Source organism: Alexandromys fortis, unplaced genomic scaffold (assembly GCF_014885135.2).
Source record: "Alexandromys fortis isolate MF-2015 unplaced genomic scaffold, M_Fortis_MF-2015_v1.1 scaffold_140, whole genome shotgun sequence".
Taxonomy (NCBI): domain Eukaryota; kingdom Metazoa; phylum Chordata; class Mammalia; order Rodentia; family Cricetidae; genus Alexandromys; species Alexandromys fortis.
The window spans coordinates 3,081,813-3,097,513 of record NW_026068048.1 but is presented as its reverse complement, the minus strand read 5'-3'; the positions used below and the strand labels follow the sequence as shown (position 1 = coordinate 3,097,513).

Genomic DNA, 15,701 nt, shown 5'->3' with positions numbered 1-15,701 from the left:
ATGGCTAAATGAAGATCTAATAAAATAAATGTCATTTCCTCTGTTGTATTTGAACTGAGAGAAAACAGAGTACATATGTATGAGGTAAATAGTAACATGCATTACATGTTGTATATAGTAATATGTGTGAAAAGGAAGAAACTTGGACTGGGGATGAAGAAATAGTTCCATTATTAAGAGTTTAGTGCTCTTGCAAAAGACCAGAGTTTAGTTCCCAGCATCCACCTTGGGCAGCTTCCAATTGCCTAAACTACAGCTACAAGGATTTAATGCCCCCTTCTGGGCTCACAGTAGATCTGCTCAGGTGCATAACCCCTCCGCTCCATATAGATGAAATTAATAGTAAAACAAATCTTTAAATAAAAAAGAACTTTTGAGTTTATTTTAGGAGTTTTGGGTTAAAAGGAAAATCATCTTTCTTCCCAGGGCCAGATCAAATGAATTCATATGTTTGATGACTCAGTTCCTTGGTTAGTTTTTGCAATTATCTCCAAAATCAATCTTCATAGAATTCCAAATCAGTATTAAATCTGATAGCACGGTCATAGCTATGACAACTTATTCTAAGTGGTATTCTAGAAAGTCAGTTCTGAGTTCCAATCTTAGGCCTGAGAGATACTTGTTCCTTCATGGCAGCCATTTGCTCTTATGAAGCAAGCTGAGATACATAGAATATGTACATGCAAAAGTGCATGGAAACGTGCCATAGGCATGTCAGAGGAGCAGCAGGTGGCAACTGAAGTGCCAGGTTTCAGCCCACCAGTAGGGGAATCCCTGATGGGTGAATCTCGGATGGGAAATGCCCAGAGACCACAGACTCCAGAATGATTTTTGCTTCTTCTGTGCCTTTACATGTTTGCTGCTACCAACTTTCTCTGGTATGTGCCATGGTATGAATGGGTGTGGGGAGATCCTACTACCTGTAAGGTAGTGTTTATCTCATGGAAATATCCCGTTCTACTGGGCATTTTTACCTGTGGATTGTTATAAAGATGATTTCTTCTTAGTTGCACTGTCTAATTGATAATAATAGTGTTAGTGTACATAGAGTTTTAATGATTGAAAATAAGAACAAGGAACTGGGTGGTAGTGGTGCAAACCTTTAATCCCAGCACTCAAGAGGCAGAAGCATGAAGATGTCTGTGAGTTTGAGGCCAGCTCAGTCTACAGAGCAATTTCTGGGACAGCCAAAAACTACACAGAGAAACCCTGTCTCAAAAAAACTAAAAAGAAAGAAAGGGGGGAACAAGGGAGTATCACATAGCTAGAACACATGAGTTTCTGCTGAGGAACCATATCTACCGTGGCTTAGGTTAATAATTAAGAAAAACAACTAAGTTTTAGTAGTTCAGCTAGCTTAAATCCTTTTAACCTTAGTGTTGGAAGATGTGTTCACAGGTTTAAGGATGCATCATAGCTGAAACAATGCTTTGAAAATAACTTAAGGTTAGACTAAGATGTTTTGTTAAGTAGCATTGAGGTGCAATGTCCAAGAAGACATTCTAAAGTTATAGAGAGGCACAGAGCGAGGAACTCTTTAAGGTCGGGGAACAAGAAAAAAGCAGTCCAATTATCACTGTCTGACACACCTTTCTTGCTAAGATTGGTTGATGACCAAAGGTGATTATTAATTCCTTATACCCATTTCTGCCCTCAATCTCAAGATACAAAAACTGTTCATGAGTGGGTATACACACTAAAGATTTAAAGTAGAGCTGACTGATTATTTTTCATGTATAAAAGTTTAGGTTGTGAGTCCTTGTAAGATTACCTTTCAAGGTAAGTAAGAAAGTGATTGGGTCCTTTCTTTGTAACGGCAAAAACACAGCCTGCCAGTAAAAGACCTGAGAAGAATATCTTGCTTATGTTAATCTGTAACAAGTTACTTACATGTAAATGTATGTGGGTTCTTAGGATGTTATTGTTTTAATCATGTAAAAGATGAAAATAATTTTTATAATGTAATCATTATAATCATTCACTTGAAAAGCAGAATGTAACCACAGTGGAATTTCTATATTGCCTGACTTGTCGAGTTATATAATCTGTAGAGGAAAAATAAAGACAGAGAGTAAGGAAGAATAAAGATAGATCTAGAAAGAAATCATCAAGGATGAGAGAGTCGAAAAAAACATTAAGAGAGTTAGAAGGAACCAAGAGAGACACAAGGGACATTTTTGGATAGAGAAAAGAAACATGGCCTCTGGCAGCAGCACAGACTGAGAACAACAGTCATGGTCGGCAGTGGCAACAGGGACCTCGGACATCAGCATGGCCTCCAGGGGGAGCACAGACTATAGACATCCACGTGGCCTCTGCTCACAGCATGGATCATGGACACCATCGTGTCTGCGGTGGCCATGCTCCCATATCACTCCCATACTCGTCATTGCGTCTGTAGTTCCGCCATTCTCTGCTGCACACGTGGCTCTGTTCCCCCTTCTTTCCTCCAACACTGTGAATCCGCTTTCGGAAAGCATCTTCCCATAGGACCTGCCCTTCTCTACTTGTTCTGGGGACACTGCGGGCTCTGCAGACTTCCTCCTTGTCTTCCCTTGGAGCCTCCAAGGGTCTCTCAGGTTTCTCAGTGCTGAGCCACACGGTGGGTGTCAGCGGCTGTTGCTTCAGGTTTTCATGTTAATGGCAATAACAGGCTCCCTGATCGGATTCTGAGGACCAGCTCCTCCCTGCGCTCCAGTAGTTCATAGATAGAGTAGATGTTGAGGTGGACTGGGTCTGATTGCTGGGTCTGTACCCAGATGTCAGCTTAGTTGGCCAACCTGGCCCTTCCAAGAGGCTACCCCTGAGACCTCTGTAATTGTTTTTTTGTATACGTGTCGGATCCCCTGGAATCAGAATTACAGATGGTTGTGAGTTGTCATGTGGGTTCTGGAAATCAAACCCAGGTCCTCTGGAAGAGCAGTAAGTACTCTTAACCGGTGTGCCACAGGTAGCTCCAGCCCCTGCTATCGACTTTTGTATTCCCTATGTATTGGAATTTTAAGGGTTTCTGCCAGGAAGTGGAGCTGCTCAGTGGCAGAGTGTTTGCTTAGCACGCACAGGCCCTGGGTTGACTCCCCAGCACCACCCCAATCAGTCAGCCAACCAACACTATACACCAAAGATGGTGAAGTATTTTAATTTTGATTTTAGTATTTTCTTTTAGATTCTTGCTGTGAAACTTAGGCTGGCCTCTAATTCTCAATTTTCTGTGGTCCATGGCCATGTTTGGCTGACGTAGTACTTTTAGTTTTTGGTTTGTTTTTCTTAGCATACTATCCTCCAAGTTCACTCATGAATGGCAATATTTTCTTTTTGTTGTTTTTGAGACAGAGTCTCTCTATGTATTCCTACCTGTCATGGAACTTACAGAGATCTGTCTGCTTCTTCTTCTGTGTAGAAGAACTGCAGGCTGCGTCCCGCCACCCAGCTAGCTTTACCCCAAATAACTACACGGAAACCATATTCTTTTAAACACTGCCTGGCCCGTTATCTGTAGCCTCTTATTGGCTAACTCTCACATCTTGATTAACCCATTTCTATTAATGAGTGTAGCACCATGAGGTGGTGGCTTACCAGGAAGGATCTTAACCTGCGTCCATCTTGGAGAGGAGAGCTATATCTGTCTGCTTGACTCAGCTTTCTTTCTCCCAGAATCCTGTTCTGTCTTCCCCGCCAACCTATATTCTGACCTATTAGGCCAAGCAGTTTTCTTTATTAATTAACCAATGAAACAATAGATAGATAGAAGACCCACCTACATCATACAATAACAAATATCTGCTAGTATTCATAGACACCTTTCCCACCAAGAAAGAGACTGCTCAAGTTGTGGTCAAGAAACTTTTGGAAGAAGTCTTTCCCTGGTTCAGTCTACCTAAGGTATTTGGGTCAGATAACGGCCCAGCCTTTATCTCCCAGGTAAGTCAGTTGGTGGCCAAGTTACTGGGGATTAATTGGAGATTACATTGTCCTTACAGACCCCAAAGTTCAGGTCAGGTGGAAAGGATGAATAGAACAATTAAAGAGACCTTTACCAAATTAATGCTGGAGATTGGCACTAGAGACTGGGTTCAACTCCTACCATTGGCCCTGTACAGAGCCAGAAATTCCCCTGACTCACATGGGCTCACCCCCTTCGAAATCATTTATGGAAGTCCTCCGCCAGCCATATCCTTCTTTGATTCTGATGTTTCTGTTTATGCCACCTCCTCTACCATGCAGGCCCATCTGCAAGCTCTGTAGCTGGTCCAACAGGAAATTTCAAAGCCCCTTTCTGACGCTTATTGCGAGAACAACCTTCCTTCTTGCCCCTATCCCTTCAAGATTGGCTACTCAGTCCTGGTGCTAAGATACCAGACCAAGACTCTCTAACCTCGCTGGAAAGGACCCTACACCGTACTCCTGATGACTCCAACCGCGTTGAAGGTGGACAGGGTTGCTGTATGGATACATGGTTCCAATGTGAAGGCTGTACCTAGCCCAGAACACGGAGAGACACCAGAGCAGATATGGAGACTTCAACGCACTCAAAACCCCCTAAAGCTAAGACTCATGCGAATCGTGTAAACCTTATATTCATACTTTTATTCTTGATGCCTTTGATCTGTAAGACCAAGGGAAATAGCCCACACACCCCTAAACAACTTACCTGGCAGGTCCTCTCCCAAACGGGAGATATCGTCTGGTCCATTACAGGCTCATACCCTCCTAACACTTGGTGGCCTCACCTATACCCCAAAATTTGTGACCTGATGACAGGATTAGAGACATGGGACATTCCCAGTCTAACATAACGACAGGCCAACCTCAGATGATGCATTACATGTCATGAAATGCTCCCCAGATCAGGGCGTCACCTCCCAAGGCCAATATGTTAGAGCAGATCCTGGCTGTAAAGACAAACCGGCCAAAAGGAAACTACAACAGACATCTTTCTATGTATGTCCCCGAGATGAGAGAAACAAAAATCAGGCATATCGTTGTGGAGGACCAGAGAGTCTCTATTGCAAACAATGGTCCTGTGAAACTACTGGGGACACCTATTGATGTCCTTCATCCTCATGGGGCCTAATCACTTTAACTAGAGGAAACAAGGGAGAAGATTCCTTTAACATAACTTTTACCCAACAAGGATGAAAGTTTGCAAATTGGCCCACAGGTCGGACATGGGGGCTTTGATTTTACATGACAGGATGGGATAAAGGATTTACCTTCCAGATAAGACTTAATATAGCCACCATTAGTGCCCAAGCCATTGGCCCCAACCCAGTCCTGCTCAATTTAAAAGGACCAACAAAAATCCAGAACAAGGCCCCCCAGGCGTCCAGGCAAATCCCTCTAGCACCTGCGTCATCCTCACTTACCCCTACTGACCCCCTGGTTGGGGAGACAGGCTAATGCATCTGGTAGAGGGAGCTTTCACGGCCCTCAATGGGACTAACCCAGAAGCTACTCAGGCTTGTTGGCTATGCCTAGCCTCTAGTCCCCCTTATTATGAAGGACCAGCCACATCTGGAGAGATTACTAATTCGACCACTCTCCCAGAGATATGTAAAAACCCCAGCTTACACAAGCTCACTTTACCACAGGTAGGAGGCCAAGGGTTATTATAGGGACAGTTCCAAGTAGTCACCAGCCTCTATGCAACCAAACCATTTCAGTAAGTCCCAGGAACTACTATCTGGTTCCTCCTAATGACACATGGTGGGCATGGAATACCGGGCTTACTCCCTGTGTGTCAGCTACAGTCATGAACCTAAGGACTTCTGTGTGTTAACCCAGGTAATGCCTCATATCCTCTACCATTTGGAGGATGACCTGCTAGAAACCCTCAAGGGGAGGCATAGACAGAAAAGAGAACCCTTGTCCCTAACCCTGGCTGTTCTGCTGGGACTGGGAGGGGCAGCGGCGGGGATAGGAACAGGAACAACTGCCCTTATACAAGGGAACCAACAATTAACCCAGTTACAACTCGCTATAGACACAGATCTCCTGGCAATTGAGAACTCCATATCCTTGCTAGAGAAATCCCTCGCCTCCTTGTCTGAAGTCGTGCTCCAAAATAGAAGGGGTTTAGATTTATTTTTAAAGGAGAAAGGCCTTTGCGCTGCACTGGGGGAAGAATGTTGTTTTTATGCTGACCATGCTGGAGTAATAACAGACTCCATGACAAAATTAAGAGAGAGGCTGAACCAACGTCAAAAGGATAGGGCAGCACAACAGAACTGGTTTGAAGGCTGGTACAGTAGGTCACCCTGGATGACTACCCTAATCTCCACTGTCATGGGGCCTTTATTAATACTTTTACTTCTGTTTACTTTTAGGCCTTGTATTTTAAATCGCTTGCTGCAATTCATTAAAGATCGCTTGTCTATAGTTCAGACTTTAGGGCTTACACAACAATATCAGATGTTGAAACAGCAGGAGTCAGAACCCTAAGTTTTAAGATTAAAACTAGGGACATAAGAAAAGGAGGGAATGAAGAAAATAAATTGGGAAAAGGAGAATTTCCCTTGAGCCCCAAGCACCTGGACAGGTTCCTCATTCCCCCACCCATGCATGTCCTGCCTGGCTCAAAAAACATCTTGGGGTTTTCCCGAGAACCGGTTGGAACAAACTATGTCCTAAGGTTGACCCTTATGCTAATGTGGTAAAAATAAAAACGTGATGTCCAATCAGGTTGTAACCCATATCTGATAAGCTAATGTTGTGGGTTTTGCCTATAAAAGCTTGCTGGAATTATTGTTCAGGGTGCTCTGCCTCCTCGGAGACCAGAAGCACCTGGTTGCTCAATTGTTACTAAATCCTCTTGCTTGTTGCATCTGCTGGACTGGTTAATTGAGTTGCGGGGCTTCTCCCTGGAACTAAGACCCGAGGGTGAGGGTCTTACACCCCTATAATCCAAACCATTGAAGAAAAAAGTGTTTGGGGGGTTAAGAATATGATTGAAATATATTGTATAAAAAATTTTCAACTAAAAAAGAAAAAGAGCCAGGCAGTGGTGGTGCACACCTTTAATCCCAGCACCTGGGATGCAGAGCCAGGTGGATATTTGTTAGTTTGAGGTCAACTTGATCTAAAAAGTGAGTTCCAGGACAGCCAGGGCACTGTTAAACAGAGAAACCCTGTCTTGAAAAAAAAATTAAAAATAAAAGGAAATGTTGACACAAAGCCCTTAATAGTGCAATTCTTTTGGCAGTGTGAAAACACATGGGAGTGAGGTCTTTTAGATCTCTTGTGTTACCATGACAATTCCATTGCTTCCTAGGAAAATCAGAGAGGTCATTCAAACATTTCTTTTTCATCTTTGCTTATCTATCTCCCCCTCTATTGTTCCTTGTTGCTTTAAAATACTCGTTAGATTTGATGAATAAGTAAATGGCATTTAACCAAATGCTAGCAAAACTGGGTTTTACGCCAGATAATTCTCGGATACTGTGCAGAGCTTAGGCTGGCTTGTTTTTTAATATATGATTCTTTAGATGGCAAGTGATGAACTGTGACAAGAACTTGTTATAGGAATGACAATCAAGTGTCTCTTCAGTATAATTTTCCAGAAACTAAATTATTTCTCTGGCCATAGGATTTTCCCTGATACCGACATTGAAAAGTATTTTTCTAGCATGTGCTTGTTCAAATGGATGGAGGGAAACACTGCCCCTATCTTTTAAACCCTGGTATGAATCTTTTGGTGTTGAATAAAGGATGAATTATGGCTGAAGGTCTTCCCACATTCACTGCACTCAAAGGGCTTCTCTCCAGTGTGAGTTCTCATGTGCCTAATCAAGGAAAAGTTGTCATAGAAAGCCTTCTCACACACTGTGCATTCGAAGGGTTTCTCTCCAGTTTGGATCCTACTTTGCCGGAGAAAATTTTCAGGTTGAGTGAAGGCTTTCCCACATTCTCTGCAAACATAAGGCTTCTCTCCAGTGTGGATCCGTATGTGTCGGATGAAGGAGGAGCTATAGTAAAAGGCTTTCGCACATTCTTTGCATTCCAAGGGTTTTACTCCACTGTGGGTTCTGGTGTGTCGGATGAAAACCGAGTGGTGGGTAAAGGTCTTGCCACATTCATCGCATTCATAGGGCTTCTCGCCAGTGTGAAGCCTCGTGTGTTGAATCAGAGAAGAGTTGTCACAAAAGGCCCTTCCACAGTCTTTGCACTCAAATGGTTTCACTCCAGTGTGGGTCCTCTTATGCCTGATAAAGGTGGAGCTCTGGGTAAAGGCCTTTCCACACTCACTGCACTCGTATGGCTTCTCTCCAGTGTGGATCCTCATGTGCTGCATGAAGGATGAGCTGACACAAAAAGCTTTCCCACATTCTTTGCACACAAAGGGCTTTTCCCCGGTGTGGGTCATGCTGTGGTGGAGAAACGTGGAGTGGTGAGTGAAGGTTTTGCCACAGTCCTTGCACGCATAGGGCTTCTCTCCAGTATGGGTCCTCTTGTGTTTCACCAATGTGGAGGAGTGAATAAAGGACTTCCCGCACTGGCCGCACTCGTACAGCTTCTTTCCGGTGTGAATCTTCATATGCTGAACAAACGAAGAGCTGTAGCAAAAAGCTTTCCCACATTCTTTGCACAGGAAAGGCTTCTCTGCAGAGTGCGTCTCCTTGTGCTGGAGGAAAGTGGAGCGATGGGAGAAGGTCTTCCCACATTGGGTGCACTCATAAGGTTTGTCTCCAGTGTGCAGCCGCTGGTGCTCAGTGAGGTGAGAACTGCGCTTGAAGGCCTTCCCGCACTCGATGCACTGATGTAGCTTCTCCCCAGCGTGAATCCTCATATGCTGAACAAAGCCAGCTGTGGAACGACACATTTTCCCGCACTCACTGCATTCATAAGGCTTTGCTCCAACATGAATCTGCTGATGCCATACTAAGGTCCGATTGTTCCTAAACACTTTCCCACAGTCTTTACACTGATAAAGGCTCCCTACATCAACCACAGGCTCTTTTTCTGGTCCTTGAGAATCATGTTCATGGTAAGAATCTCGTGGAGTAGCTTGCTCCTGTAAGACTTGTAAACAGAGACCATCATCTGTCTCCAAAGCCTCATGATTATAAGCCAGCTCTCCAGAGCATGTCTCCTTGGAAGAATCAGTTGTCCCTGTGGTCCCACCTGGCATTTCTGACCATGTTTCTTTATCCTTGGTCTGCCCTACCTTGAAGTCCTCTGAGGATCTCTGTGACAGTTGTTCTTGGAAATAGAAAGTCTGTGGAGAAGCAGTGGGTTTTGAGGAGTCAGTGGACTTTGCTTCTTCACCTAAAGGAAATCCAACAAGAACAGGTATCTGTTTACTAGTAACAGAATCAAGCACCAATGAAGCAGAAGATGAAATATTGCCTCTGAAGGCTACTACTGCATTCATGTCTGTCCTAAAACCATGTTTGCATGTTCTTTTTCATTCACTCATGGTTGGACTCTTAACATCTTTCAGTGGAAACAGAAGAGGGAAAGGTGGGATGGATGGGGAGAGAGAACCAAGAGCAGAGAGGTCACTCCAAACTCCAGAATAGGGGTGGCGGGCAGAGCAACGGGTATAATGTGTGCAGTCAGTGTGTGTAAGGAAGTATGTGATGCTAAAACAAGAGAGAAGTTGGGCCTAATTTGGCCTGGATGGAAGGCCAAAAGAGATCAGCAGAGGATATGCAGAAACACTGGTATGTCTTCCTATTTCTCAGGAAGAGTAAGAGTTACCAAGCAGAAGAAATGAGGGGTGTGGTCGGGGAGACAGACACTGTAGTGAGAACAGAGTACAAAGGTTTCACAGAATCCTGAATACCAAGCAAAAGGTGAAGAAGGCGAGAACTGTGGAAATAAGGAGACAGGTAGGGACAGAGAACACACATTGTCAGGATACTGGACGTGCAGGAGTGAAGGAGGGTGAGAAGCTCAGACATACTGGGTCTGCTGCCATGAGTAAGGACTAAGGGAACAGAACACACGCAAAGCCAATAGCACTTACATAAGATCAGTGACATAACACAGGCAAATCAACATTAGGAACAACAGTAAGGATCTATAGGAAAAGAAGTTAAAAATACAATGCTAACTCTCCCAAAATTCATCTACAAATGCAATATTAATTCTCTCTCCCCTCCCCAGAATAGCTATCAACTAGCAAGTCAACACACTGCTGGTCCAGATGGAAATCATACCAGAGGTTTCTCAAAACCAATAAGAACAGGATTGACATATGATCCAGCTACACCACTCCTGGCTTTACCCAAAGTTGTCTAAGTCCACACAGCACAGAGGTAGACACCTGCATAGCCATGTCTGGAGCACTATTCACACAGCTAAGTTGTCTGAGTAAGGGCAGAGTGTAGGGTGGGGTATGACGTCAGGGGACCAGAGGTGAGGGCTCCATGTTCTGAGCAGTTGAGATCTACCAGGCTGAGGAATCTCAGCACAGCTGCCCCTTGGTGCCCACGGCCACTCTCAGCTGCCTACCTGTGCAGGAGCTTTGGAAGAGACCTCTCTTCACTGTCCATACTCCCTGCCGATGCTCCTGGAGGTAGATCAGCTCTGGCATAGGAACATGATACCCTGGCATGAGAAATACAGAAAACAGCATTTATAGGTAAGGACAGAATTACAACCTCATGTTTACAGTGTGCATGTATTGGCACATTGCCAGGAAACCACAGCCGGACTGGGGGCGGGGGAGGTCTGGCCTTGGAAGGCATTCTCTGTCAGTTTGAGTAGGAAGCATCCGACCTGCTTGGAGAGCACAGTTCCCTAGCAGTGCCTGTTTCAAACCCAAATGAAAGCAGAGTACATTTCTGGCCATAAGCACCCAGCATGTGGGTTTCAGAGCTCCCAAGTAACTGTGGTGTTTAAGGATGACTGAGAAACAGGGGACCCTCGAACTGAGGACGGGCGTCTACCGACAGCTGTTTGAGGCAGGCCTACTGCTCCAGCTGCTGCATCATCCTGCATCCCTACCAGGGACAGCCTGAGGACTTAGAGCAGGAGGAAGGTGATAGGAGAACGGCGCTGGCTGCTGTCTAGCAGGAGCCAACCACACCTCTGGCGTCTACGCAGATGGAATCACACGCCCGGCTTGCAGGATGAATCTAGTATGGCAAAACTCCTTTACTTTCAGTCAAACACGAAGGCTTATGGACAGAAATCAGGCTGAGGCAGCCATAGGAAAATCACTGAAAATCCCACATGGCAGACAAAAGAGTCAGGATTTGCTGGGCAAAGGCTCACTGACAGCTGCCACATGCCTGGCACTGAGCTTGGTGGGGGCAGAGCACTGAACCTCCCTTCATTGAGCTCCCTGCTCTCGGGGACTCTGCTTGTCTGGTTCCCACATCCAGAATGCTAGTCCTGGAACAAGCCCAACACTAATGCACAAACCAACAGGTTTAGTCCACTGTGGACACAAGGCTGGCAGAACCCCAAACCATTTGAGTATCTGGGGGAAGGGAGACTTGGGCTTCCCCTCAGTTCCAACTTCACACTGAAGGTAAAGTGGCTTCCGTGGAAGACACGTGAGTCTGTCTGTTATGTAGACTACTGCAGCCCTGAGGTGCCCCACGTTCTGCTCTAGGCACTCTGGATATTGGCTCACTTGCTTTGCAGGTGTTACTAAAGGGCTGCACTAAACATGAAACCATCTGGATAATGAGGTCAGCAAGCTCATAAGTCCCACTCAAGGTTGGGCCTGCGAGGTGATTTCTTTTCTGCAGAGGCTAGCCAACAAGAGCAGAGGACTCAACACTAAGTTGCTACTTGGCACAGGCCTTAGGAGGTGGCAGGAGCTAAAGAAGTCACTTGGCTAAGGCTGTGCTGCTGTGAGACACCAGCAGCATGGGGAACAAAACACCTTATTATCTGTCCCCAAGCTGCCCTTGAGCTTTCGATCCTTGCACCTTGGCCTCTCATTTGTCTGCATCATAGCGGGATCAACCTCCTAGAGAGCCCCATCCTGGTGGGCCCTGCTGGCTGGGCTGTGAGGCCACCTCACTCAGCCCTTATGTGGGGACGTGGAACAATGACATCTGACTACCTGACTGACAGTATGATCCCTGCTGTAGACACTGAGAAACTGAGCAGGAAGCTGTCATATCACAGTAAGCTGAGGCTGCAGGAACATAAGTGGTGACCTCAACCAGCAATGCCTATATAGGGTGCAATGAAGGCAGCCTTAAGTTCTGCACCCAGAAGAGAAATGGGTCCTTACCCAGGGAGACCAGAAGCCCACAGGTCTCCATCATCACCTCCTGGTACAGTGCTCTCTGAGCCAGGTCCAGCTGTCCCCATTCCTCCACAGTGAAGGTTACGACCACATCTTCAAAAGAAACCAAGGCCTGGGAATATAAACAGAGGTAGTTGGGTGGCTGTGTAGACCACATGCAAAACTGGACCCTGTTCCGTGGTTCTGGGCAAGAATGCAGGAACAAAGTCTGACTGCAGACCTTCTCTTAAGGACCTGGCCCAGATCTTCTCTTAAGGACCTGTGATGTTAGAAGAGCCCAGCCTGGCTAGCTCAGTCAGTAGAGCATAAGACTCTTAATCTAATGGTCGTGGGTTCAAGCCCCATGTTAGTCACCAAATGTAGCACTGATTCTAATTGGTCTTAATAATAAAAACCCAGAGTCAGATATTAGGGGGTAAAAGCTGACAGATCAGAGAAGCAGAGCAGCCAGTCACTAGTTCTTACCTCTATGAAATCCTCAGACTGGGGTATCCCGTCTCTACAAGTCCCCAGACTAAATGTCATCTCTATAAAACCTCAGACTGAAATCTGAGATCCTGACTCCTCCAGCCTTGTATTCCTCTCTCTGCCCAGCCATCCCAGCCATATCACTTCCGGTCTCCAACTCTGTAGTGCTGGGATTAAAGGTGTGAACCACCACCACTTAGCTCTGTTTCTCTTTTAGACTGATTCAGCCTCGTTTAGCCCAGGGTGGCCTTGAATTCACAGAGATATCTCTCTCTCTCTCTCTCTCTCTCTCTCTCTCTCTCTCTCTCTCTCTCTCTCTCTCTCGTGCTGGGATTAAAGGCGTGTGCCATCACTGCCTGGCCTCTATGGCTATCTAGTGTGGCTAGCTCCGCACTCATCTTCAGGAAAGCTTTGTTTGTTAAAGCACAAACAAAATAAACAAAATATCACCACGGGCTTAGGGAGGGAATGAGGACACTGTAATTCAAACAATGATCACCACCTCAGCTGCTGAACCTCACTGGTCTGCCCAGCATAGACTAGTAACCAGGAAGTCAGGCTACATACAAAAAAACCCTATAAAAAAAAAAAAAAAAAAAAAAAAAAGGACCTGAAGCCAGGGCATAGGCATGTGTTTATTGCTCTAGTTGGTGGCGTAGACCTGGGAGAGCAGGGCCTAAAACTCACGTGACAGCCAACTTTATTCAGAGCATCAGACAATTTTTACCCCGAGGGTTAAGAAGCGTCACCTGAGTAATGTGTATAATTCCAAGGACAAGCTGCACACAGCAAAAACATGTTTTCCACAGAGGCTAATGAATAACAGCTGAAGTAAACTCTCCTATCCACTGCACCTGGAAGAAGCACAAAAACACAGTCCTAGGACAAGTCTGTGTTTTGAACAAACTGAGGTCACAAGATCTTGTCTTCTTGGAGTTTCTTCGCGAACACTCAGAATCCTCTTCGCATGACTCCATTCTTGGGCCGTGTTCCAACAGGCTGGGAAGATGGCTGTGGGGAAGTGTTTGTGGCATAAAGACAGGATTTCAGATTCCAGCGCCCATGGATATGCCGGGTGGCGAAGGATCTCCAGAGCAAGATGGCTAGCTTGATGAGCCGGAAAGTCAGCTCCGTATCCAACTGGTAGACACGGCCTCAAGAGATCAGGTGTAGAGCAGCTGATGCCAGACATCAGCCTAAGGCATCACTTATTCATACACACACACACACACACACACACACACACACACACACTCAGAAGGGGAGGGGGAGAGGGAGAGGACCCTTTTGGGTCCCATCCTGGTGGGCCCTGCTTGCTAGACTGTGAAGACATCTCACTCAACCCTGCTGAGCTGGTCCCCCTATCTGTGGGGCTGTGGGACAATGACTGACTGACAGTGATGAGAAGGACTATATTTCTTATGTAATAATCCCTGATGGAGACACCAAGAAACCATGCTGACAGAGAACAGTGTGGCATGCTGGAAAATAACTGTGGGTCCGCTGGGCATGTGAATCCCCAAAGCACCGTCATTAACGAATATTTTAACGGATTTCCTTTGCAGTACGGATTCAGTGCTGTTAGGGGGCAAGCCAAATTCGCTATGAAGATAAACCCAGTCTCTTTGCCTGCCAGCAGACCACCTTGCCGGCAACACGGATGCTCCCGAAGCCACACCCACAGAGTGATGCTGCCTGGTCCTGCTGAGTACAAGACCCAACCCCACACGCGTACTGGCTCCAGTTCTCTCAGGACGGAATTATTACGGACATTCCATTACAGACCCAGGAGACGGACGCCAAGGGCGCGGAAGAGCAAGGCTCAAGACTAGAGCCCGACACGGGAGCCTCCTGAGCACCCCCGCTGCTTCCAGATCCAGAGCACTAACGCGAGAAGGGTCGGAAGTTCCAGGATCAAGTACCCACCCAAGCAGATGGCCCGAGAGCAGGGCACCTCACTCACCTGTGCGGGCGTCGCCATGGGGACCACTTGTACTGAGGACCCGAAAAGCGTGCGGCGGGGAGTGCTATTCCGCCGCGAAGGAGGACGCGCTCCGTGCGGAATGTAGAAGTGGATCCTCTGTCTTCGGGCTCCTTCTCCTGCGCTCTTCTCAATTCAATGGAGCCCGCTTCTGCCCAAAGCAGTGAACCGCTACGGAGGCGGGACGGGAACCAAGGGACCAAACATCGGAAGTCCCGCCGCTGCGGTTGCCAGAAACGCCCATTACTCAGTGCGTCATTTCCCAGACCGCGGCTCTGCCTTCTGGGAAATGTAGTCTTTCTTCAACCTTCACTCCCTCCCACCCCACCCCCCAGCGGCACTTGGAACGCACTTCCTGTGCGCTGTAAAACAGTATGCTTTATGAAGGAAGCACTTGTGTAGAAGGGCCATTCCTGACACTTGGTAGTGTTATCGTTACCATCACCCAGTGCTTTGGCACTTCCGGGTTCCAGGGCTGTGCAGGCGCCATCAAGCGCTCAGGCAAATTACATAGCCACCCAAGCCCTATGTGACCTACAGGCAGCATGGTCACGTGATCTACGCTTCCCACTGTGCATCCCTCTACACAGTCTGGACGCCGAGCTGGACGCGCCCCCGTCCACGCTCTCTTCGTGCACGAACTTACTCAGACCTGCATACGTGTGTTTTTCTCGCTTAATAAACTCTTAAAGTGGGTTTCCTTGTGTGTCTCCTGATCTGTTCTTGCTCGTGCCCGGTAATCCCAGGTAGTCTTTTCTCCTAATGTCTTTAAATTGTCTCCTTCTCTGTCTTCATGTCTTAAGACACCCCTCTCCCCTTTTGGTCAAAACCCAATGACCTCATTTAAGCTTGAATACTCTCTGTAAAGACCATCCACAAAAAAATGACCACCTTCTGCTCAGTGTTGATTTCAACATCATAGGAAACATCTTAGAGGAACGTAGTTTAACACCGAACACCTTTGATTACTCCCTCTGGTAAGGTTAAACATGGCTATTTGGTTACACACAAGTTTGCCAGAATATGCCTGGTTCCACTATT

The 15,701-nt window shown here is 46.4% G+C and overlaps 1 protein-coding gene across 6 annotated transcripts; it reads right to left on the bottom strand.

The window, feature by feature from the left end:
• Positions 1-3,465: 3,465 nt before the first annotated feature.
• Znf599 (zinc finger protein 599) lies at positions 3,466-14,874 on the bottom strand. 6 transcript variants are annotated; one of them, XM_050118970.1, is made up of 5 exons: positions 14,643-14,873; positions 13,429-13,533; positions 12,197-12,323; positions 10,456-10,551; positions 3,466-9,264 (listed from the first exon to the last, which is right to left on the bottom strand). In XM_050118970.1, exons 3-5 carry the CDS (start codon positions 12,228-12,230, stop codon positions 7,670-7,672), a joined length of 1,725 nt encoding a protein of 574 aa, XP_049974927.1. In that variant the 5' UTR covers positions 12,231-12,323; positions 13,429-13,533; positions 14,643-14,873; the 3' UTR covers positions 3,466-7,669. The 6 variants fall into 6 exon arrangements, with proteins under 6 accessions (XP_049974927.1, XP_049974924.1, XP_049974923.1 ...); XM_050118967.1 differs by having other exon boundaries at positions 12,197-13,833; positions 14,643-14,874; XM_050118966.1 differs by having other exon boundaries at positions 12,197-13,533; positions 14,643-14,874.
• Positions 14,875-15,701: the final 827 nt, after the last annotated feature.